At 61.1% G+C, this 24,088-nt stretch overlaps 4 protein-coding genes across 6 annotated transcripts; 2 read left to right on the top strand and 2 right to left on the bottom strand.

Annotated features, from left to right (window-relative positions):
- Positions 1-8: 8 nt before the first annotated feature.
- Positions 9-3,515, top strand: IL6R (interleukin 6 receptor). 2 transcript variants are annotated; one of them, XM_021532227.2, is made up of 10 exons: positions 9-195; positions 851-1,096; positions 1,179-1,302; positions 1,645-1,829; positions 1,909-2,069; positions 2,139-2,283; positions 2,364-2,407; positions 2,532-2,610; positions 2,701-2,809; positions 2,886-3,515. In XM_021532227.2, exons 1-10 carry the CDS (start codon positions 93-95, stop codon positions 3,073-3,075), a joined length of 1,386 nt encoding a protein of 461 aa, XP_021387902.2. In that variant the 5' UTR covers positions 9-92; the 3' UTR covers positions 3,076-3,515. The 2 variants fall into 2 exon arrangements, with proteins under 2 accessions (XP_021387902.2, XP_077645499.1); XM_077789373.1 differs by having other exon boundaries at positions 1,906-2,069.
- Positions 3,516-4,024: 509 nt separating this feature from the next.
- SHE (Src homology 2 domain containing E) lies at positions 4,025-8,338 on the bottom strand. 2 transcript variants are annotated; one of them, XM_021532230.3, is made up of 6 exons: positions 7,572-8,338; positions 6,814-6,940; positions 5,720-6,028; positions 5,130-5,280; positions 4,910-5,029; positions 4,025-4,437 (listed from the first exon to the last, which is right to left on the bottom strand). In XM_021532230.3, the coding sequence occupies exons 1-6, from the start codon at positions 7,953-7,955 to the stop codon at positions 4,308-4,310; spliced, it is 1,221 nt and encodes a 406-aa protein (XP_021387905.2). In that variant the 5' UTR covers positions 7,956-8,338; the 3' UTR covers positions 4,025-4,307. The 2 variants fall into 2 exon arrangements, with proteins under 2 accessions (XP_021387905.2, XP_021387904.2); XM_021532229.3 differs by having other exon boundaries at positions 4,025-4,504; positions 7,572-8,316.
- Positions 8,339-11,237: 2,899 nt separating this feature from the next.
- UBE2Q1 (ubiquitin conjugating enzyme E2 Q1) lies at positions 11,238-18,938 on the bottom strand. Its single transcript, XM_021532231.3, has 13 exons — positions 18,588-18,938; positions 17,445-17,549; positions 17,043-17,147; positions 16,682-16,732; positions 14,688-14,828; positions 14,043-14,127; positions 13,558-13,618; positions 12,962-13,052; positions 12,819-12,877; positions 12,521-12,569; positions 12,258-12,353; positions 12,053-12,119; positions 11,238-11,661 (listed from the first exon to the last, which is right to left on the bottom strand). The coding sequence occupies exons 1-13, from the start codon at positions 18,870-18,872 to the stop codon at positions 11,630-11,632; spliced, it is 1,227 nt and encodes a 408-aa protein (XP_021387906.2). The 5' UTR covers positions 18,873-18,938; the 3' UTR covers positions 11,238-11,629.
- A 493-nt stretch (positions 18,939-19,431) lies between these two features.
- On the top strand, positions 19,432-22,604 carry CHRNB2 (cholinergic receptor nicotinic beta 2 subunit). The gene is made up of 6 exons (XM_021532307.3): positions 19,432-19,595; positions 20,129-20,274; positions 20,372-20,416; positions 20,662-20,771; positions 20,879-21,839; positions 22,350-22,604. The coding sequence occupies exons 1-6, from the start codon at positions 19,553-19,555 to the stop codon at positions 22,518-22,520; spliced, it is 1,476 nt and encodes a 491-aa protein (XP_021387982.1). The 5' UTR covers positions 19,432-19,552; the 3' UTR covers positions 22,521-22,604.
- The last annotated feature ends 1,484 nt before the right edge of the window (positions 22,605-24,088 follow it).

Raw genomic sequence — 24,088 nt, 5'->3', positions numbered from 1 at the left:
CCCGCCCGGCCCCGGGCGCACGTGCCGCCCCGCCCCTCGCCGGTTTCACAACCGCGGCCGCCGCCGATGTTTTCCTCCGCGGGACTGGGCGCATGGCGCGGCCGCCGGGGCCGCTTCTCCTCCTCCTCCTCCTCCTCCTCCCTCTCCGCTTCCTCCTGCGCCTCGCCGCCGCCGGGCGGCCCTGCGGCCCCGCCGGTGAGTGCGGCCGGCACCGGGCCGGGCGGCAGAGGGGCTGGCCCGGAGCCGGTGCCTTGGGCCTCGTGGGTCCGGGCACGGCCAGGGGACACACGCGGTTCCCTGCCGGCCCCAGGGGAGCTCAGCCGGGCCCGGGGAGGCGGGCGGGTGGTGGTACGGGACAGCCCTGGGGGGTGAGGGCTGCGTCCCGGGTGCCGTGTCCCGGGTGCTTCGTCCCGTGTCCCGGGTGCTCTGTCCGGTGGCCCGGGTGCCATGTCCCGGTGCTGGCTGCCTGCTGGGTGCGTTCCCAGCAGCAGGAGCCGAAGGGAACAGCAGGTTGACGCCGCTGACCTTTGGAGGGAGCCGGGAGCGCTGCCCAGGCTTCGCCCGGGCTGCCGGCCAGCGCAGTCGCTTAACCCCTCTGGCACTGGACCCCCACCCAGGGACTCCCGCGACCACCAGTCCCAGTCTGCCACCTTCCCTGAGCTCTGCTCCCTGCCACCAGACCCCTCATACCCCACAATGTGAGGAGCCACTGCCACTCTCCAGCTCAGTGCCCTGGCCCCCAGCAGTCACTGGACATGTGGAGCAGATAATTGGGTGCCTTCTATCTCCAGGGACACCCACTGGGCCGGGGGTCTCATCCTCATTGCCCAGTCCCCTCTCGTTCCTCCAGGACTGTCGCGGGACACGGTGTTGGGCCGCCTGGGAGCCAATATCACACTGACCTGCCAGGACGAGGAGCCTGCAAATGCCACGGTGCTGTGGCAGGTGCAGGAGCAGGGGGCAGCAGGGGCCTGGGGACGACAGCTGGCAGAGGGTAACACGCTGCTCCTGCGGCGGCTGCGCTACGAGGACTCTGGGCGCTACAGCTGCACTGTGGGGAGCCACCTGCTGCGCTCCCTGCGGCTGCTGGTGGCAGGTGGGTCCACGCTGGGGTGGGAATGTCCCTTTCAGCATTGCCTGTCATGGCCCCTGTCCCCCAGCACCTCCCTGCCTTGCAGAGCCCCCTGAAACTCCCCAGGTCTCCTGCTACCGGCGGAGCCATGACAAGGATGTCCTGTGTGAGTGGCCACAGCAGAAGAAACCGTCCCCAGAGACACGGGCAGTGCTCTGGGTGAAGCGGAGGTGAGTGCTGGCGCTGCATCCACCACGGGTTGGGACCCCAGTAGGACAGAATATGTCCCTTTCTGTGGACCTGGTGCCATCTGGGACCCCAGGCTCAGGCTGCTTGCCTCCCTGCAGACCCTTCCCTAGCAGTGACTGGTAGCTGCAAGTCCCCAGCACAGGATGTGTTCCTTCCCCATGGCCCCATTGCCCAGTGCTGCCTGGGAGCCCACGGCACAGAATGTATCCTCCCCACAGACCCTTTTTCTAACACTGCTGGGGACTCCACAGCATAGGACATGTCCCCCACAGCTGCCCTGTGCCTAGAGCATGCTGCAGCCCCCCTGAGCTGTGACCTCACAGGTTTGTGGCTGAGAATGCCACAGAGCAGCGGTGCCGCTACTTCTCCAAGGCACGGAAGTTCGTTTGCCGGGTGAAGGTGCCACCTGGCACTGATGATACCAAACACCTCGTGGTGTCCACATGTGTCAGCAACAGTGCTGGAGGCTCAGCTGGCAAAGACAAGATCATCACCCCCAGCAGTGTCCGTGAGTGCTGCCCCTGTTGCTGGGAGCTGGGGTGGCCAGGGTGCAGAGCGAGGCCCTGAGCCCCCCGCTTTCCCAGCAGTGAAGCCAGACCCCCCTGTCAATGTGACGGTGGAGGCTCTGGAGAAGGCGCCGCAGCGGCTGCAGGTGAACTGGTCCTACCCCCCATCCTGGGACCCCCGTTTCTACTGGCTCCGCTTCCAGGTCCGCTACCGCCCCGAGCCTGCCCCAACCTTCGTGGAGGTGAGACCCTGCTCGCTGGCATGCTGCTTGTCCCTGGCCAGACTGTCCCCAGCCCTGTGTCCCCTCCAGGTGGATCAGGTGACAACAACTTGGCTTGACATCCGTGACGCGTGGCGCGGGATGAGGCACGTGGTGCAGGTGAGGGCCAAGGATGAGTTCGGCCATGGCACGTGGAGCGAGTGGAGCCAGGAGGCCATGGGTACCCCCTGGACAGGTAGGAGAGAAACATGAGGCCCTGGGACTGGGGGCTCAGCATGGGCTCTCCCAGTCTCATACTCCCCCGTCACTGTGCAGACCCCTGCGACCTCACCTCTGAAATGGAGCCTTTCAGCTCACAGGTAAGTGGTCTCAGTCCTGGGAAGGATCACACGTTCCTGAAGGGGTCTCCTGTCCCTGTGTGGGACACGGGGACACCAGGGCATGAGGGATGACCTGTCTCATTGTGCCCCCCACCTTTTGCAGGTCCCCATGGAAGATGGCACCTATGGGGTGACACTGCCCCCCGAGTTCTTTGGGGAGGATGATACTGATGGTGCTGGTGGTGAGGAAGGATTCCAGGACTGGGGCAGGGGGGCAGGGACACCCAGGTGCCTTATCCTCACAATGAACCCACCCATTCTCTCTGTGTCAGGGTCTGTCATGGAATCCAGCACCCATCCTGAGACATCCCCCTATGCCTTCCTGGTCACCGGGGGCAGTCTGCTCCTTGGCATCGCCCTGTTTGTTGGCATTGTGGTGAGGTGAGTGCCAGGGGGACTGGTCCAGGGGGCTCTGTCTGCCCCCTCCCTGACCTGGAGCCGCTCTTCTCCCCTGCAGGTACAGGCAGATGTGGTGGACAAGTAGGCAGGAGACGACCAAGCCAGAAGGCGAGGGGCAGCACATGCTGGTCCCTCTAGGCTTACCCCCACCCACACTCAGTGATACCCCTCTGCTCTCACACCCTGCCCCCTCAGCCCCTGGAGTGCTCCACATGACTCACGCAGATTATTCCTCCTCAGGGCAGTAGCCAGGGACTGAATATGTTGGTAGGTGCTTGGGGGTTGGATGTGGGGTCCCAGGGCTTCGATGTGGCTCTGGGAGCAATTCCCCCCCACTATCTGGTGGCTCTGTGGCTGGAACAAGCCTCTGAGGAGAATCAGTGCCATCCCCCATGGAGAAGAAGCTGAGAAAAAACAAACTGGGTCCTGGGGGACACCATGGCCAAGCTGGGATGGCTGGGAGTGACAGCACTGGAAGCATGGCTGCACCAGAGCATGGAGCTGGCCCGGGACTGGGTTTGGGGGTCCCACAGGGAAGGACCTGGTCCCTACAGTGCCAGGGGTTCGGGGAGGGAGGGCCTGGCTGGATCAGCCCAATACCTCTGCTCCAACCCCCTCAGGGCTCCTTTTTAAAGCATATGTTGGGGAAACAGGACAATGTGGCTCAAATAAATGCTTTGGATTTATACTGGAGTGGCTGCTGGGAGTGGGGTAACAGAGGGGTCGCTGCAGGCTCCCCATTGCCTGGGAATGGCTCCAGTGGGGTTGCTGCCCCACTTCATTCACCCCCTCCCTTGCTGTAGCCTAACTATGCTCCCGCCACCATGTACCCCAGGCTGTGCTCCGTGGTTCACTGGTGCCTCCCAGGCTGTAGCCCGTGTGCTGTGCACACCTTCATGGCACAAACCCCCTGCCCTGCACCCCCAGCCATGCCTCCTCTGTCACGCACTGCTCGCCCCGTGCTGCGTTGTGCAACACCCTGGGGAGCTGCAGCTGCACCCGGGCAGGAAACCACAGGCTGAGGGGAGAGGGTGCTCAGGCACCCTGGGGACAGTGTTCCTCTTCCCTTCTGCTGGCCCCCCGCTATAAAAAGCCTGGCAGGATGCACATGTGCTGTTGGGGGAGCCCCAGTGCCCCTGGCCCCCTGTGCTGACTCCTGCCAGCACAAGGACCATCCCAGGACCCCAGGACCACCGCTCCCTCTCAGCCAACAAGTTTATTTTACTAGATCATTACACGGCCCAGCCTCACTGCATGCCCCCAACTCTGGCACGTGGGCAGCCCCGTGACAAGTCGGTTCTGGCACAGGGTGGTCAGGACTTGTCCCAGCAAAAGGGGGACAGCCCTGCTGGAGTCCAGGAGTGGGGTCCTTTCAGGACTGGAGACGTGTCAGGGGCTCTCTCACCGGACCCTTCCCGTGGTACTAGCCCATCGCTGTCTCATGCCACGGGGTGGGTTCGCAGAGCACTCGGGGGCGGCGTCAGCCGATGCTAATGCAGCTTGCAGTGGACGGGGTGCAGCAGGGCCATGTGCTCAGCCCCCTTGAAGGGCAGCTTCTCCGTGGAGTAGTAGTGCACAACTTCAGGGATGCTGGCGAAGACGCCGCTGGCCTGGCTGAGCGTGTACTTGTTGTCCTTGGTCTGTGCCACGATGATGTGGACGCAGCCCTGGCTGGTCCTGGGCGGCCGGCAGGCATCAGTGTTGCCGCCAGCCCCCCGGCGCCCGCCTGCCCCGCGGCCGTATCCACCCCTGTTTGTTCCCGTCCCGCTCTGATTGTTTCGGCTCCAGGGGCTGCACTTCCTCAGGAAGGAAACGCCGCTGGCGCTCCCGACAATGCGCCGGGGAGGGGGACACGCCGTACCCCCCCTCCGCCCCAGCTTCACTCCAGGATGCCTGGGTCCCCCCGTGGATCGGGGGGTGCCACCCCTCGGGATCTGGGTGCTTCCTCCCCATCGCGGCTTTTGCTGTGAGCAACCAGGGGCAGCTCCTGCCGAAGCACCGCCCCAGGGTGGGGATTCGCCCCATCTCCCCAGGCTGGGAACCCCCGGGACCCCCCAGTTCCGTGGCCACCCCGACACTCACTTGAGCGCGATGGAGTACTTGCCGCTGCCGGTCTCGCTGGTGCGCACCAGGTAGCCGGCCTCCCGGCAGGGCTGCAGCCGGCTCTCCGCCTCCGCCCGCGTGATGGCCCCGTGGTACCAGCTGCGGGAACACAGCCAGGGACGCTGAGCCCTGGCAAAACATCGCGCACGCCATCCCTCCTCGCCCCGTTCCCCACGCGTGGATCGGCCTCGCAACTCACGGCTGTTTCTCCAGTGCCAGGGCGGGGTCCACCCGCTCCCCCTCGCTGTGCTCGGTGCCCGCCGGCTTCAGCATCTTGGGGGTCCAGCTCTTCTGGCGAAGATGCTGCCGCACTGTCTCCTCCTTAGGACGCTCCGAGCCCTCAAACTGGACTGGGAGGGATGAGATGTGAGCCCCCAAAGCCCCACTTCCACTTTCAATCCCCATCCTTAGCTCGATCCCAGTCCCCAGCCCCAGCACCTCCCCCACTGCCAGTCTAACCCCTTCTCCAACCATGTGCCTGTCCACATCTGATCCAACACCCCACCATGAGAAGGGACATCTTCAGTTACATCAGGTTGTTCAGAGTCCCATCCAATCTGACCTGGCAGGTGTCATCTCTCTGGGCAACCCGTGCCAGTGCCTTGCCACCCTCAGACCAAGAAAATGCTTGTATCTAAAGTGCCCCTTATAGTTAAAAACCATTGCACCTTGTCCTCTTGTGACAAGCCCTGCTAGAAAGTCTGTCCCTGTCCCTACTGCCATCCCCATTCCCATCCCATGCCTGTCCCTTCCTCCCATCCTCATTCCCATGCTGTGTCTGTCCCCTACCTGACAGTGCTTTGACAATCTGCTCCTTCTTCCACTCCCAGGGCTGCTCATACTCCCCCGCCGGGCGCTCGTCGTTCTCGGGCAGGCGCCCATCACCAGCCCTCATCCTGCGCTCTGGGGTCCCCCCGGCCACCCCCTCCCCAGGCTCATAAGGGGTGTCATAGAGCTGTGGCCCCTTCCCTGCCACCTCCTTGCCCCCCAGCCGCTTGGCAAGATCCAGCTTGGCACCCCCATCCCCAGGCTCTCCAGGACCGTCCAGCAGCAGGATGGCTTTGACCAGGGGATCCTTGGAGCCACGACGACGGATTTCTGTGGGGAAGAGGGATGATGGGTCAGGGATGTGTCCCCTGAGACCCCCCCAGTCCCACCAGCAGCCCTCGGTGAGGGATGTGCTGGGGACTCCATGCCGGCAACGCCCCATTGGGAGCCAGCTCGGGAGGAGCTGGAGCAGGAAGGGGCCCATCCTCATGGCGCCTGCTCTGCTGTCCAGCCCTGAGGCTGCTGGCGCCACAGGCACGGGCCCACGCCAGTGGGGCCAGCTGGGCTCCGTGGCAGCAGGATGCTACACCCCAAGCTGCAGCTCAGCTGTGCAGGAGGCCGCCCCAGGGGCTCGCCCCTCCCAGCCCCCTGCTTCTCCCCACGGCGCCAGGCCTTGCCTAACAGCCTGGGCTGCCCCGCATGGAAAAAAAAAACAGCAGCAAATCTTTTATTTCCAGCTTCCGGCCCAGTCAGTTCCTGTTGTTGTGGCCAGCTGGACGGTCGCCACGCCAGCCGGGGTGTCGCTGGCTGGGGGCACGTCCATTGGCAACTCTTGGGGGGTGGTAGCCCGGGGTGACTGGGGGGCACTGAGGGCTTTGCAGTGGCCACATGTGCCCGTTGGTGGTGGCAGCAGGTCACGGCAACGGCTGAGGGGCCGGCCAGCCCGGGTCAGTGTCCGGCCTTGCTCCCGCTCCTTATCTGGCCCTGCGCAGCCGCAGGAAGCAGCAAGCGGCTTTCCTGTTCCCGGAGCCTCTTGCACCGGGTGGCTCCGAGGGCAGCCACAGACTCCCGGCTGGGGAGTGGTGCCAGCTGTGCTGCTGTGGCACGGCACATACCTGTGATCATCTGCTGGGCATCATAGGGCTCCATGTACCCGTCGTTCTCCCCCAGGCGCTCAGCATCCCGCTGCCCCTTGGTCCGTTTGGCATCGTAGGGGTCTGCGTAATCCTCCAGGATGATGACCTGAGCAGAGAACAGGCATTTTGGGCTTCAGGGGCCTGTGGGAGTCCCAGCAGGGGTGGCAGAGATGACACCAGCACAGAGCCAGGCAGGGAACAGGCACACTGGGGTCCTCAGGGAAGGAAAGTGGCTTATCTGGGGTAAATGGAGCCGTGCCACAACCCCAGAGGATGCACCCAGTGGCACCTTTGGGTGGGGGCAGTCCAGACCATTCCCATGCCTCTCAGTGATGGTGAGGAGCCTGGGGGGAGCTCTGGGACCCTTCTGGGTGACAGCAACCCTGCCGACTGGCTCCCAGCCCTCCCAAGGCTGTGCAGGGGTGAAAGACCAGCTTCCCAGAAAAGCTTTACATTAGCCTTTGTTTAACTAGCAGATGAGCTCTGGGGTCAGGCTGGCATGGGACACGCGGGCTATGATGAGGATGCCCGGCGACCCCCCCCACCCCCGAATGGGTGATGAAGGGCAGTTGAGATGAAGGCAGCTTTGAAGGAATTTAAAGGCAGTGGGAGCCGGGCAGGATAAAAGGATGAAGTCAGCCAGGCTAATGAGCTGGAGACCAAAGCAGTTAAAGCTGCCAGTGCTTCACTCTCCCCACATCTCCCCCTCTGCCCCAGGCTCCCAGTCCCTGCCTTACCGTCTCTGTCTTGGGGGGTTTCCCCTTGTCCTGCTCGGGGGCAGGCAGGCCGGCAGGCAGGGGTCCAGGGTGCCCCTTCCCGTTCTTCTCGGAAGCCTCCACCTTGATGAGGCGGTTGATGTAGGTTTTGGAGGGTCCCTCCGGTGTCCCTCCCTCCACTCGGGAATTCTTCCGCATCTTCCCGGTAGCAGCCTGGAGTAGACCCTGCAGGTTGTCCCGTGACAGCCGGCTGCCCCCTTCCTTGCCACCCCCAGCCGCCCGGTAGCCCCCCAGCTCAGCAGTTGAATTCTTGCGGCTCTTCCCGAGGCTCCCGCTTCCCGGCCGAGCCTTCTCTGAAACCGTCTTCAGGTTGGATGGGAACTCCTTGAACCACTTGGCCGCCATGGGGCTGGGGAGATGCAGGGTGCCGCAGCCCCCGCGGGGCTCCGCGCCCACCCGCGGCTGCCCCGCCGGCTCGGAGTCGACTCAGCCGGGGGGCGCTGGGCAGCCCGGCTGCCCCCAGCCCTGGAAACGGGATTCTCTGCGGACTGGGGCCAGCCCGGGAGCGGGGAGGAGGGCCGGGGGACCGGGGCCTTCGTGGGGGGCTCCAGGCGTCCTCGGCCCCGGCGGGGACAGCTGGTGGGTCCCCAGGGGTGCCGGCTCCTGCGGCCCGGGGAGGGAACCGCGTGCCCTCGGAGGTGCCCGGCCCCGGGGAAGGGTCTCGGAGGGGGCCGGCGTATCTGCTCCAGCAATGGGTTGAGTCGGGAGGGCTCGCCGCGTGTCGGAGTCCGGCCGGGGCAGTCCCGGGGATGTTCCAGGGGTCCGCCGCCCCTGGGGACGGGGCCCGGGGGGGTCGCTCCGAGCTCCGGGGGGCCCGGCCGGGATCGGGCAGCCGGGGGGTCCCGTCGCGGCTCCTCGGCAGGGCCCGTCTCCGGGGGCAGAGTGGCTTCGGAGAGGGGTCAGGCCGGCCCGGGGGGCCCCATGCGGCTGCGACGGGATGGGCCGGGCCGGGCCGGGCCGGGGCCGGAGGGGCCGGAGGGGCCGGAGGGGCCGGAGGGGCCGGAGGGGGCGGCAGGGCCCGCGCTCCCCGCCCAGATCCGGAGGGGCGGCCCCGGGCAGCGGCGCGGCACCGGCGGCAGACTCGGGGAGCTGCGGGAAGACATGGGGGCTTCGGTGGGGGTCCCGTCCCGGTGGGGCTGACAGACCTGACCCCGCCTGGCTGATGGCACGACCCACACATGGAACCCGGCACGGACCGTACGAGTGGACCCCGCGCAGAGCCTCCACGGACAGCGCAGACCGGCGTGCGTGGGCCCCTCCACAGACCCTGGGCACGGACCCTGAGCACTGAGCCGGGGCATGGGCTCTGCTGGCTATGGATGTAGACTCTGCACAGCCCCGCTAGCCCCCTGTGCACAGGGACCTTTACAGGGAGCTCGTACACAGCACCCCGTGCACAGCCCGACGGGGCACAAGCGCTGTGTGCAGCCAGGACACTCTCTGTGGTTCACACCACACCAGCCAAATTCTGTCTGGCCGTGCTGTCACCTTACCAGAAAAGCGTGGCAGAGCCCAGCGGTTTGGCCTCCTGTCGGGCTGCAGAGCCGGGGGGCCCTTACAACAGCGACCTCTCCCACTTTGCAACTGCAAGGGAAGAGGAGAGGGTTTTGTGGCAAAATTGGTCCCATAGCCCCCAGGATGGGAGTCTATGGCAGAATACGGGCTCCTTCTGTACAGGGGGGAGGTGCTGGGCGCTGGCAGCGCCATAGGAAGTGATGGCAATTTCCTCACTAGCCCTGCTGGGCAGGATGTGCCTTGCAGCGGTGCAATGCCACTGTCAGACTGGTGCCCGAACTGCCAGTGGGATCTCGCCTGGCTTCAGCTTTGCCTTTTTGAGGCCTAGGAAATCTCTACTTCTCCACCAGTAAATTCGTGTGCTGGTTCCTTATCTTTCCTTCAGAAGGCAAACTTGGATCCCCCTCAATCCTCAATTTTTATGGGGCCTCAATAGGACAGACCTGCAGGCAGCACTGTCCCGGTCGCTTTGTGCTGCAGTGGTGTTCACACCAATGTGCCACTTTTCTCCTTTGGGAAATCTTCCCTCGTCCTTGTTCTCTGCCAGCTCCCGCAGGGGAAGGCTTTGGGAGTGCCTTTGGCAGTGCTGGCTCTGCACACCTGCTTCCCTGAGAAGATAAGCTTCCCTGAGCCAGCCTGGTGGCAATGAAGGCCAAGCCCGGCTCAGAGTGGGATGGCCCCTCACTGGGCAGGTGTGAACAGACAGGACTGGCAGATGGCCTGCTAGACACCTGCTCCTGCTTCACTTTCAGCCCCGATGCTTGTCAGGTCAGCATCTCAGCCTCTAAAGCTACCATGACCTGGGAGTGCGTGCCATGAGCTCTCCCAACTGACCTGGCGTACCCAATCCCAAGCCAACCCCATCCCACCACTGGGCTCAGCAGAGCAGCTCCTACTTCACCAAAGAGAAAGCCCCAAAAGTGTTTTAAACCTTCATTAAACTGAGTTAATCTGCTACCTAGCAGGTGCCTGAGCTAAAGGTGGGAGCTGAGTGCAACTACTTCTGTCCCCTCAGCCCCAGGTACCAGAACAGGCTGGAAAGGAGCCAGAAAGAACCCCAAGAGGTGCTGGTCTGGGCTGGAGGACACAGGGCAGAGCTGCTCAGCTTCACAAATCCTCTGGTCCTTCAGCAAAGCACTTAAAAACGGTCCCCAGGCTGAGGCCAGAGACACTCCTGCAGCTGTGAGTAATCCCTCTCCTAACAGCATCTTTTTATTCCAAGGCTCTGAGCAGGACAGGAAAGCAGCTGCTGAAGTAGATAATGGAGTTCTGAGGCTCTTTGATTTTCTAATGACTTTTATTCAAACACAGTGAATTAATACGCATGGTTCCATCTTTGACACTAGTGCGTCACTTCTGTCCTCCGGACGAGGACGTGGCCCGAGTTAGAGGAGCTCCAACAGCCAAATCTCCTTCCAGCAGACTCAAAACAGGGCTGTGGGGATTCAAGGAAACAGGCCACAACTGCAACAACCCCAATCCTGGGAGGGCTGGAGTACAAAGGCGAGCAGGAACAATAGCTTAAGGAAAGTAAAAGAAAACCCCATAGAACGGGGTGTTCACTGCCGGACAGGTCCTGGCCAGGGATGGGAGCAGGGGCAGGACAGCAGTGCCCATGCTCCACTCCCTGCAGAAGCTTGCAGCCACAGCACAGCAGGGATGGGGACAAGGGGCTCAGCCTCCATGCGTGGTTAGTGGGGAGAAACAGGACAAAGCTCAGGCCTTAGCTCATCTTACTGCTTGGCAAGAGGACAGGGAGAAGTGTGGGGTGGGAGCTGGCAGCCCTGGGATACACCCACAAACCCTTCCTCCACTGCAGGAGAGAGGACAGCCTCACAGATCTCCCCCTCCGTCCTTCAAGTTGAAAGTCTGCAGTTTATAAAGAAAAACTGGGTTGGCCCAGGGAAGATGGGACAGAAACCCTGCTCCCTTCATGCCAGAAAAGAAAAGGGCTTTTCTCCTCCCAAGGCAGTTGCACCAAGTCTTCCTGCAGGGCCTGTGCCCACCACAGCTCCACTGACTGCCCCACCCTGGGACCAGGGCTGCAGCAGAGTTTGCAGGGCACAACCCACCCAGCAGGAGCTTGGAAAAAAAATAGTTAGGCCAACGCTCTCAAATTAACAAACTGTAATTTTTCTCCAAAGATACATTTTCCATACACATCCATCATACACCGTAACAAAAAAAAAGCAGTGTACATGAAATAAGAAAATAAATTAAATCCATAGCATAGGTAAGGAGGATGCTCTAGACTGGAGTAGAGTCAGAAGTTTCCAGCAATACAAGAGGCTCAAGAGTTTGTTTTAACAAGAATGCCTGCTAGCATGGGCCCAGCAAGTGTTCTGGGTCAGTCCAACTCCTTAAACAGTTATTTAGAGTTTTGAACAGCCAGTATTGTCCTGCAACAGGCAGAGCTATTACATCCTGGGAGAAAGCCAAGAGGCATCACTAAGATCCAAGTAGAGCATCCAGAAGATATTCAGATTGGTCCTGCAGCATCCACACTAGCCATCCTCCTTGGGTGGTGTATACCAGCCTGAAATGAGGAGAGATCAGTGAGGAAGGAAACTGCACCTGGAGAAGTTGTCAAAAGTAGCCAAGTCCCACTTCTAAAGGGCCACATATTCCTGCTTACTGGGAGGCTTTCCCTCTGGCTTAATTCCCAACACCACACAGGCAAACATGGAATCATTTAGGTTGGAAAAGACCTCTCAGATCATCAAGTCCAAGCAATCAGTGAGCTGCTGCCTCTAGTTGCAGCCACCACAGCCCAGCACTGGGCAGCAGAGAGGGCAGCAGCACTCTGTAGCCACACTGTGCTACAGCAGCTGTCACCTCCACACTTGAGGGAGGATAAAACTTGAGTGGCTTGTCTGGGGAGCCCAAGCAAACAAGGGAAAATGCAGACCCTCTCCCTCAGCCCTTACCATTCTTCTCATGGATCTGAACCAGGGACTTGTAGGACTGCTGTGCTCTTGTCAGGCTGTACTGGTTCTGCAAGAGAAGGCAAGGAGACTGTCAGTCCAGCAGGAACCTCGGGGAAGCCATCCCACACACCTTCCCTGTGTGGCCAGACCTGGCTGTGCCCCGATCTGCCACCCCCACATTCTCCCTATACTGTCCAGGCCCTACCTTGTTGGCTCCAAACTGTACTCGTGCCTTCCCTTTCACCAGCGTTGCACTGATCTGCATGATCACCGACTCGATGGAGTAGGCACTACTCCAGCCCTTAGGGATGAAACACACAGTGAGGCCAGACCCACCCACCTGTGCTCCCAGTGCAACCAAAGGGCCTACCCTAGCTCTGGCAGGCAGTGGTGTGGCAGGAGCTGCCAGGAATACCCAGTGTGGTAGGCAGAACAGCTCCCCCAATTCCCACAGGGAACAGCACCCACCTGTTTTGTAAGCAGTTCCATGCAGATGGCACCGCCACCCAAAACATACCTGGGAAGGAATCAGACAAGTTACCCCACAGATAGATGTGACTGCACCCACCCGCTGCTCCAGAGGTGAAACATCTCTTGATTAGATTTCTGATGGAAAAAATATGCTAAAAACTCCACCATCGCTGTCTGCTTCACAATGCAAATCCATGTCAAAGGAGTCACAGGATTGCGTAACTCTGGATAAACCCGGTGAAAACTGCTGCAGGAAGCAGCACTGCAGAGCAGAGAGAGACAGATTGTTACTCACCCCCCTGAGAGCACCGGGGATACAACCCTTACAAATGGTGGATCAAATGGAAAGTTATCCTGGAACGAGAGAAGGGAAGCAGAGCCGTTGAGTACTCTGATGCCTCGCCGAGTCAGGCGTCTCTCGGGGAGGGGGAGCCTTACTTTAAAAGAGAAGTTGAGAAGGATGTAATCTGTTCCTTCTTTCTCTTTGAGGATTTGGAGATCGTTGTGCAAAGCGCTGTCCTCGTCAACCCTGTGAGAGGAAAACCGCAGAGGGTCAGGCAAGGCCGTGCACCTCAGGCCAGCCGTGCTCGCTGCCAGCACACCCCGAGCTGCCGTACCTGCACAGCCGGGCAGCCACGCGGGCAGCACGGGCTGCCAGCATTCTGCTTCTGCTTTGCAGAGAAGACCAGCACACCCCTATTCCATGCTGCCAGCTTAAAAATAAAGGCTGCCTGGCCCAAGGCAAGGGCAGCACTGGTGTCTGGAGGGTGTGAAAGCTCAGGGTTTGCCTGCTGCACCTCTTTCCGGACTCTAGGACCAGCAGAGACTTGCAGAGTCCTCCGATTACCTCACCTTGTCTGGAGATATCATCTCCTTTTTGTTGTGGAGACAGCAAGCCAGCTGCCTGAGAGAGGCTAACTCAAGGTCTGCTTGGTGCTCCCCTGACATGCTCGTGTCCCCTCTGCTCACAGGGACTTTCTGGTCCCATCACCAAAACCCACCAAAAATGCACGATGCCAAGATTGGCCACCTACTTTAGGAGTTTGACGTTCCAATCGTACAGGCTGTCATTCACTAGTTCAACTGCATAGTATCCTGCAAGGAGAACACAGGGGGTCACTGAGAGGGGGTTGAGCCATCACCCATATTTCAAACTCCCTGGGCCCTGCAGCACAACTTCACTTGGGCACTGTCTCCCCATGAAAAGCAGCACCTATCCAAGACAGTCCTGAGGGCAGCAGTTTCTTTCTCCGAGTCCCTGGGCTCAGGAAAGGAGTAGGAACACCATCCCCCTCAAAGTCAGATGATTCTCCAACCCACAGCATGCTCCTCACTTCCATCCAGCAGTGGCATGGAAGAGAGAGGGTAAGGTGGTTTTGCTCACTCTTGACAGAGCCACAGCCATCAAATGCCAGAGATCCTCCCCCTCAGCTGAGCAGCACAGCTCCAAGGCCCACTGGATATCCATCCCACAGAAGGAGGAGGAATCCTCCTCCCCACAGCTCCTGGCAGCACTCACCGCCCTTGAAACTTGGTGATCGGTAAATATCCCTGAGCTCCTTCATTAGCCGGTCAGTGGCCTGCACAGACCCAGACACTGCACCCTGCAAGGAACAGGGAGGGGGAAAGTTGTATTGTTATGCTGCACCCAACCATGGCTATTGCTCTGTGAGGTCAACACCTGAGCTACAACTCGGTCCAGCCTCTATACCAGACTGTATCCTGCCTGTCACCTCTCAGCCTGTTCCTTGCTCCAAATATGTCACCTCAGGCAGCACAGCTGCAGCAGAAACACCTCTGTGTCCTCTCTACTGTCTTAGAATCTCAGCCCAGGGGTACAAGAGCACGATCCACCTCCACAGCCTCAGGTGATCATGAGGTCACAGCTCCCAGGGGAGAAGGGAGCCCCAGATCTTGCTGCAGGAAGACTGTTCCATGAGGCACCAATGCCTCTGGGATCACCCAGTGCCCTCCCTGAGCTGCAGAGGCATTTCACAGACTCCTCTGTTTCAGCCCCATCAGCCCTGGAGAACTGATACTGCTGCACCTTTGGCTGGGGACAGCCCCTCTGATTTAGGGCTGGAGAGCTGGCAAGGGCCTCCATCACTCTTGCCCTTGAGTCCCTCTGCTTCCCCAGCCCATCTGCCCACTGGGCGACACGTACATTTAAGTAATCTTGCCTCTGGTTCTTTTTTATTTTCTCTAAAATGGCCAGGTTTTCTTTGCCAATGCCTTCATCCTCTGTCTTTCTCCCATCTGCCGGCTCTTCCTCTTTCATCTCATAGTGGTCCAAGTCCTCAGTGTCCTGGGAAGGGAAGAAGAAAGCTCCAAGAGATGTGCCTTTTGCTCCTCCCTGCTCTGAGTGCTGAGCTGCCCTAACCCAGGAGCGATTCCTAGTGCAACTCCTTCACTCCAGGAAATCCCAGCTCCTGATCTGAAGTACAAATAGGGTGGAAGACACAATGTCTGGGCACACAGCTGGGCTCATGTGAGCTCTTTGCTTGCTGGATTCTCCCTTGCCGTGTCTCATGCCTGTTTGCAACGATCCATTAATCTCTCATTCCTCAACAAGCCCCAGGCAACCATGACCCTGGATCTTGGCACACCTGTGGCTTCTGCAGCTGCTGGTTGGCTGGAACAAAGCACAGCCCCTTGGCAAAGTGCTGCCAGGCCACCTGGGCCCCTGGGCTAGCCAAGCCTCAACAGGAACACAGGTCACCAGCCCCACTAGAAGAACAGATCCCTGCACCCAAGTCCAGCTGCACGGGATGTTATTCCCTCAAGAGTGGGGATGTCACAGCATGTCTCTCTGTACACCAGCTCAGCACACCCCAAGTGTAGTACCTGACCAGAGAAGCCTTTGGCCCTCACTGTTTCCCAAAATAACACATGGCAATGCAAGACCCCAATGGGAAAAAACAGTTGCAGCCATCTGGGCCCACCACAGAAATCTCTCCCCAATGCACACAGGGTTCAGCTGTCTGGAAATGGCTGTGGGCACTCACAGCTCCAGCACTGGCACTAAATCCTCTGAACAAGTGTTTACTCTGGCCTCTCTGGGCTGGTCGTGGCTACTGAGCAGCATTTTTGGAAGGGATTGGACATTTTTAGACTCACACAGAAAAATAGATCCTCCTAGAAAATCCCTCGAGTAGATTAACCTGCATAACGAATCTGTGTGCCAGGGCACAGTTCTGCTGCTCTACTCCTCCACACAGCTGAACAAATCCCACTGCTCAGCACAAAACCTTTGCTCAACACGAGAGCATTCTCTCTCCACAACGCCTGGCATTAGCAAAAAGCACAAGGGGGAATGCTCAGCTCCTCGGGATTTATTTTTCCAGCCCACAGGAGTGGAGGCCTTGCACACACTGATTTGCCATAAAGCAGCAGATTTGCAGATTCATAAGGTTATGCTGGTTCCAGTTTAATCCTCCCCCTTTTCCCCATGGATGCTGCCAAAGCCCAGCCTTAATTTAGCAAGCAATTAACTCTGCTAAAACCCTCCAACTGCTGGGGTGCTGCTGCTCAGTGACCTGCCCCCAGGCTCCACGGCACTGCTGACTCAGTGCCCGTGCTGTTCTCGTGTCTGAGGCATTGCTAAACGTCACCATGGAGATTCAAGATTATTCCACCCACTTCCACAGATCCCTAAACTGCAAACCAAACAACCAGAGCCTGTGGGATGTGCAGTAAGGTGCCCTCAGCTTGCAGTGAAGTGTGGCTGCCTCCACCACTGCTGGCAATTCAGCTCACTTGCACACTCAGCCACCTGACCTCATCCTCTCTGTGGGAGTTCCATGCAACAGTGACTTCCCTGCCAGCAGCAGCAACCCAGAAATACATCTCTCTTGCAGGAATTTTAGGCTTTAGAGAACAGCATGTATTGTCCAAGCAGCTCTGCTCACAGCTCATCCTCATGCCTTTGGAGGCCATGGCTACATGGCCATGCTCAGCCTCTGTGCCCTCCCTGGGTTTGTGAATACGTGGAGCCCAGCTGGTGCCTCAGAATCCTCAGCATCCAAATGCCAAGAACTATCCAGCCTTTGATCCAAACTTCCCTGTCTGCTGGCCACAAGCTTCTCCCAGACAAGACCCCTGTATGCTCGCACCTTTCTCCCTGTGCTCAGTCTATGACACATATCCTCCCACACTTACCTCTGGCATCTCTTCATCTTCCTCTTCAGAGGACACCTCTTCCTGGGTGCTCTGTGGAGAGAGGATGGGGATGGAGATTGTGTGGTCAGCATCCTGGGAAAATGCTCTCCTGCCTTCCCAGATGCTTCCAAGGTGAGGTCAAACAGGGATGAACAAGCAAAACCAAATTAAAAGCAAAAAGCAGCTGAGAGCCTTTACAGAAAACAGCACCAAGGCCCAGCAGAGCAGGCTGGCACCACCCAGGACAGGAATCCAACCCCTCACCCACTGTGTTCCTCCTCTGGTAACCCCCAGAAGCCAAACATCAGGGAACTTGGAACTTGTTTTCTGAGCTTTGGGAGTCTTTTCCTGAGCCGCTCACCTGTTCTGCCGGCAGAGGCTGGTCCAGCATTTCAACATCTGGATGTTGGGGGAGGTTGTAGAGTTTGCACAGGTCAGAGATTATTCGCTTCAGGTGCTGCAAAAGCTGTCCAGAGAACAGAGGGTCAGCGAAGTGTGGGGAGCTCCGTGCCCAGCTGAGCCTCAGCCCTGCAGCCAGCAAGCAAAGGCCCCAGGGCTGCTCCCTCCTGCTCCAAGCAGCAGGACACACGGGTGCAAAATCCCACCCCACCATCAAATGTTGCCAGAGAAGTTAATCCCAATATCTGGAACATTTATGAGACCAGAAGCAATCCCCACTTCTGGCAGCTGGGGATATGTAAGCAGGGAGTTACCCCCAAAGTTGCCAGCCCTCCCCTCCCATGGGCAGCAGAGCATGTCTCACCAGTGTGTTTCCTTTCCTGACTTCCACCAGCCTCTCCAGGATAGCTGCCAGGTTGGGATCATCTGACTCCACAGACCATATTGGGGGAACAGCTGGATAAGACTCCTGGAGAGGGGGAGAAGGGGGTGTTGGTGGGACGGAAGCTGTTGTGGTGCAAAGCAGCGAGCCAGACAGGTGGGGCTGAAGATCCCTCTGTACCACAGAGATCAGGCCACAGGTGACTGATCCACCCTCCAGCATAAATCTGGGTCTGAGGGCAACACACACCACTACTCTGACCATGCCGGGCTGGCTCTGTGCCATGTCCCCCTGGCCCAGGGTCCCAGGGTTGAACACAGAGGGAAGGACAGTGGCATTTTGGCCACCCCTCTGGCCGTGGAGCCATTGGGGATGGAAGGGAGTAGGGCAGGACACTGAGGGCATCCTGTGTTGCCTATGGGCTACTGCCCTCACAGCTTTGCACCAGCAGTTACAAAAGAACCTGGCAGAACCCACGCAGAGCAGAGGCCAAGCAGACACCTTTAATCCAGGACAAAGCCTCTGGCATCATTCCCAACATGCCCCTCCAGAAAACCCTGGTCATTAGTCTCATTCAGAATCTACACCAGGGACTATCCAAGCTCTGGCAGCCCTGCTTGCCTGGAGACACAAAACCAGTTGTAACCCGTGACCAAAGAGGGCTTCAGCACACCAGCGCCAAGCCATCCAGCACCAGGATCCCTAAAACACCGGTGCGGATGAGCCAGTGCAGAGAGGAGGAGCTGACGCTGCAGCCACAGGTGCCTCTTCTCCAGGGCCCCCGGGAAACCCTCCAAACAAAACCGGGGGGAGCAGGGGAACGGGGGGTTGAGGGGCTCCACGCCTGGGGACTCCAAACACGGCGGGGAACGGCCAGCTCTCGTACACCGGGATGACCGTGGGCACTGTCCCCGCTTTTGCTCCGCGTGAGGCACGGCCCCGAGCGGATCGTGGCGGCTCACGGCGCTGCCGCGGCCCCACGGAGGAGGCGGACGGGGGCAGCGTCCCCCGCGCCAGGGACGTCGGGGCGCAGGCCCGGCTCACCCCGGGCCGCGGCGGCGACAGCCCCGTGCCCGCCATGGCGGGGTCCCCGCGGCGCCGGGCCCGCCGCACCCCGGGCCTCACCGTGATGTTGCAGTGAATACGGACGGGTCCCGGCGGCGGCCCCCGCGAGGCAGAGGCGCCGGCACGGGCCCCGGCCCCCGGGACGAACTCGCAGCTGATCTCGTCCGGGCAGGCGCTGCCGATGCGGAACCGCTCGTGGCCGCGGTGGAAGATGGACTCGAGCAGCCGCAGCTCCCGCCTCAGGAGCCGCCCGGCGGGGGCCGCCGCCACCTCGGCCCCGCTCCGCCCGGGCCCCCCCGCCGCCGCCTGCGCCCTCGCCGCCTCCTCCGGCCCCGCCCGCTGCATCTTCCCATGGAGGGACCCGCTCCGCCGCCGCCGCCGCCGCAGCCCCGGAGCCCGCCCAAGATGGCGGCGGGACGGCCCCGCTCCCGGAAGTGCCGTCGCCGGAACGGGCGGGGCCGCCCCGCCGGAAGCGTCTCGCGACATGGCGGAGGTGACGCTCGGTCATCCCCGGGAGGGGCGGGGCCGGGGAGCCCCGCCCCCGCCGGGAGGGGTCACGGGGGTCGTGGGGGGCACCGGGCACGGCCGAGCCCGGCGGGACGGGGCTGCCCGCGGCCCGGCGGCCCGGCTCTGACACCCCGCTGCGGGCGTACGGCGGGGCCGCGGGGGCTCCGGGACCGGCTTCCACCCGCCAACTCGCCCGCCGCTCCGCCCTTCCGCTCGGATCCCAGCCCGGGGCTCCGCCGCCCTGCTGGCCCCGTGCAGGGACCCCGGTGGAGCGGCGGGCCGGGGGAGCTCAGACCGCTCCGCCGCGTCCCCGGGCCGCGGCGGGGCGGAGGCGGGGGCGGCCCCGGGGCCGCTGACGGCGGCGGTGACGGCGACGGAGCCGGAGCACGGCAGCGCCCGGCACCGCCTCCCGCCCGGGGCCGCCCCGCCCGGGCCGCCGCCGGCTCCAGCACCTCGGACAACGCCCGGCCAGAACCACGGACAGCGCCGGGTACCGGCGGCGGCACCGGGCCGCCCCCATGGCGCTGCTCCGCGTCCTCTGCCTTCTCGCTGCCCTCAGACGTAAGTGCCGGGGGCTGTGGGGGATGGCACCGGCACGGGCGGGGAGAGCACCGGGCGGGACCGGCCCGGCCCGGGGGCTGCGCCTGTTGCACAGGACAGGTCCGGAGAGCAGCCGGTACCGGTGCCGCTGCCGCCGGCGCTCCCCGACCGCCCCGGGGCTCTGCGGCCGCCGTGAGCTCCGGCTCTCCGAGGCGGTGCCGGGGTGGGCAGGGACCGAGCCGGGAGGGGAAGGGGTGCCACGAACGGGCTCGGAATGCGGGGACAGGCAGGGGAGGGCAGAGGAACCCGCGGCGCTGTCCTGCTGCTCGCCCCCGCTCACGGAGCCCCTCCGCCCGCCCGTTCTGCCCCCGGCCGTCCCTGCTCCGTGCCCGCTGTGACACCCACACCCCATCACCACGCTCCCCATCATTCCTGCTTGCGGGCTGCCAGGTGCAGAGCCCCGCACCGGGTACGGGCTCTATCCCGGGGGGTCTCCGGACCCTTGTAGGGTGTTCTGCCCATCACCATGGGGCTCAGGCTCCACTATGCCCCAGGGAGCCTGGGCACGGACACAGAGGAGCGGCTGGTGGAATATCTGCTGGACCCTGCACGCTATAACAAGCTGATCCGGCCAGCGACCAATGGCTCTGAGCTGGTGACCGTGCAGCTGATGGTGTCGCTGGCACAGCTCATCAGCGTGGTGAGTTGGCCAGGACTCTGCTCCCCAACTTCCTGGGCAAGCAAAGGGCCCCAAACCCTCCCAGCAGCCTGGGTGACTGGCCCTTCTCTCTCTGCAGCACGAGCGGGAGCAGATCATGACCACGAATGTCTGGCTGACCCAGGTGGGCACCCTGGACTCTGACGTGGCCCTGAGACCCCTATGTCCACCCTGCCTCAGGACTCCCCAGCCCTTGCCTTGAGACCCATCCCTATCCCATACATCCTGTGTGGGACCCTAATGTCTACCCTGCCCTGTTATAGCCCCCGACAAAGCCTGTGTGGGACCCCTGTGTCCCCCATGTCCTGAACCACCCCCTGAACAGCCCCCATCCTGTGGCTGGTCTGGGCTGATCCCACCTGTCCTCAGGAGTGGGAGGACTATCGCCTCACGTGGAAACCTGAGGACTTTGACAACATGAAGAAGGTCCGCTTGCCCTCCAAGCACATCTGGCTGCCTGATGTGGTGCTCTACAACAAGTAGGTCATTTTTTGGGGGTGCTATGTGTTCCCCAACCCCAACCAGGGCAGGGGGCCACATTGTACTGCTGAGCTGACAGGACTGACGGCACCTCTCTTCACCCCAGCGCCGACGGGATGTACGAGGTCTCCTTTTACTCCAACGCGGTTATCTCCTACGATGGCAGCATCTTCTGGCTGCCACCTGCCATCTACAAGAGCGCATGCAAGATAGAGGTGAAGCACTTCCCCTTTGACCAGCAGAACTGCACCATGAAGTTCCGTTCCTGGACCTACGACCGCACCGAGATTGACCTGGTGCTGAAGAGTGAGGTGGCCAGCCTGGATGACTTCACACCCAGTGGCGAGTGGGACATCGTGGCGCTGCCAGGGCGGCGCAACGAGAACCCCGATGACTCCACCTACGTGGACATCACATATGACTTCATCATTCGGCGCAAGCCACTCTTCTACACCATCAACCTCATCATCCCCTGCATCCTCATTACCTCCCTGGCCATCCTTGTGTTTTACCTCCCGTCTGACTGTGGCGAGAAGATGACACTCTGCATCTCTGTCCTGCTCGCCCTCACCGTCTTCCTCCTGCTCATTTCCAAGATCGTGCCACCCACCTCACTGGACGTACCACTGGTGGGCAAGTATCTTATGTTCACCATGGTGCTGGTGACCTTCTCCATCGTCACCAGCGTCTGCGTCCTCAATGTGCACCACCGCTCGCCCACCACGCACACCATGCCACCCTGGGTCCGCACCCTCTTCCTCCACAAGCTCCCAGCGCTGCTCTTCATGAAGCAGCCGCGGCAGAGCTGCGCACGCCAGCGCCTGCGCCAGCGCCGGCACACCCAGGAGCGCGCCGCCGCCGCCACTCTCTTTGTGCAGGCTGGTGCCCGCGCCTGCACCTGCTATGCCAACCCTGGCGCTGCCAAGGCCGAGGGGCTCAATGGCTATCGGGAGCGGCAGGGGCAGGCAGCGGGCCCCGCAGCGGGCTGCAGCTGCGGGCTGCAGGAGGCGGTGGACGGCGTGCGCTTCATCGCTGACCACATGCGCAGTGAGGATGACGATCAGAGCGTAAGTCGAGGCGGGCGGTGTGCATCTGGGAGCGGGCAGTGCTCAGCGGTGGCCAGAGCTGGGGCGTGCCAGAGCTGGGGGTGCAGAGCATGTTCTGGCTCATGTGCACCACAGGAAGTGATGTGCACAAGCACCAAGGGCGTCCCTGCCTAGCTCCATGCCCAGTGAGGTTCATCACTGATCCCTGACCCACCACTGCAGTCCCAGACTGAAGCAGCGCTCTGGAAACCCAGGAGGACTGGCCCTGCATGCAGTCAGGCTGCAGATTTTGCAGAGGCCCCTCTCAGCTCTGCTCGCTGGGGAAATGTTTCCTGGGCTCAGTGGTGTGGGTGACAGCAGGGGGAGTGAGCCCCATGAGGCCCACAGCAGGCTGGCAGGCAGCCCCAGGAACTGCAGTGCTGAGGGAGCGGATTTGAGCCTCTGAAGATATGCCAAATTCCCAGCTGGGGCAGTGTCAGGCACTGCTTAAGGCCCCAGCCTGACCTAGCATTTTTTCCTGACCCCATGCAGGTGAGCGAGGACTGGAAGTACGTGGCCATGGTCATCGACCGCCTCTTCTTATGGATCTTCGTCTTCGTCTGTGTCTTTGGCACCATAGGCATGTTCCTGCAGCCCCTCTTCCAGAACTACACTACCAACTCCCTGCTGCAGCTGGGCCAGGGCACCCCCACCTCCAAATAGCATGGGGAATGGCCAGTCTCAGGGCCAGAGAGCTGGGTACTGGGCTCAGGCAGCCCCTGCAAACCAATAAATACTCCCACAGGACCGGGCTGGTTCCATCTGGTGTCATTTCATCCTACACTGTGCTCTGCAGGCCTGAGAGAGCAGGATGCAGCCAGGGCTGGGGTGATTCTGGCTGCCTGTGACCAAGGTAAGAGGCTAGGAAGGCATCATCTCTGTAAGAGGAAAGTCCCAGCTGCCGAGGGAGAGAGCATAGGAGCATGAAACCTGATCCACGGGGACATGCTCAGCTCTCTCTGCTCCTGGGAGCACCAGTCACTGCATCTCCTCTCAGGCCATGTGGGGCCAGAGCCCCAGCCTCAGTGGGCAGCCCCTGGCTCCAGCCTGACACTGCCAACCCCTGTGCCAGCTCTGGGGCTCCCAGAGGATGACAGCAGGAGTGGAGGCATGGGGAGAAGGACGGAGCTGCTCAGCTCTGGCTCCGAGGTGAACACATGGACCAAGCAGAAAGAGCTATTTTTAGGTCCTACCTGCAGGCAGGGCAAGGGCAGCAAGTGCCAGGGGCTGCTCCAGCTCCATCTTCTTCAGTTCCACTCCAGGCTCAGTGTGTTGGAGCCAAGAGCAGGCACAAAATGAGTTGTACAAGGAAAAGGAAAACACAATTAATCAACTCAAACTGGGAGCTGCTGACCGTGGGTCACTGGGCTGACACCATGGCCAGCAGCACTGCCTGCACTCCCTTCTCATTGGGGAAAACTGAGATGGAGTGCTTGCTATAAATACCACTAATCCCTGGGGCTGGGGGGAGTGGTGTTGGCAGGGCCTGACAACACACAGGGCCAGGGGAAGCTGCACGCTAGAAATTAATTTAAATCCCAGCACTTCACCCAGCCAGAGAAATCCCAGCTGCTGCAGCTGCTGCTCCTGGAGCTCAGGGGTGCACCCCAATACCCAAATGTTAAGAGCTTTGCTCCTAAAGCGCCCTATGCCAGCTGCTTGTCCCAGTTCATCCCACCTCTGTGTCTCCTCTGCTGTTGGTCCAGGCTCGGGTGAGTGCAGGATGGGGGGATGCTGCAGTGCCCCAGTGGGGAGTGGAGATGTATCGGTATTGGGAACGTGTGGGGAGCACAGCAGGAGCCCCCACAGCCTCAGACACAGCTCCCTGAGCAGCTGCAGACAGAGGAGCCCCCCAGCCCTGCTCTGGGCTGGGTGCCAAGGCAGTTCCTTCCCCTCACAGCTCAGCGTGGCAGTGGATGCCCACGGGCAGCTGCAGGCAGCGTGAACATGTGACAGCCGGACTTTGAGCAAGTGGCGACCCTGCTTGGCCCCAGCCTGGCTGCCTTCAGCTGTCCTGTGGAGACCCACAGCCAGAGCTGGGGTCTTACTCCCAGCCTTAGGGCTCCTCACTTTGGGTTATGCTTCCATGCTAACAGGTCTTTGGTCTCTGTCTCATATGAGACAGGACAGACAGCTAGCTCTCATCCCAGGCAAAGCCAGCATTTGCCTTGTACAGGGAAAGGGGCTGCTTCAACAACACTCAATAAAATGCTGCTGCATGGCAACAGCAT

This window comes from Lonchura striata, chromosome 33, assembly GCF_046129695.1.
Source record: "Lonchura striata isolate bLonStr1 chromosome 33, bLonStr1.mat, whole genome shotgun sequence".
In the NCBI taxonomy this organism is placed as follows: Eukaryota; Metazoa; Chordata; class Aves; order Passeriformes; family Estrildidae; genus Lonchura; species Lonchura striata.
Note: the sequence above shows the minus strand (reverse complement) of the source record. Positions and strands in the feature narration are given on the sequence as shown.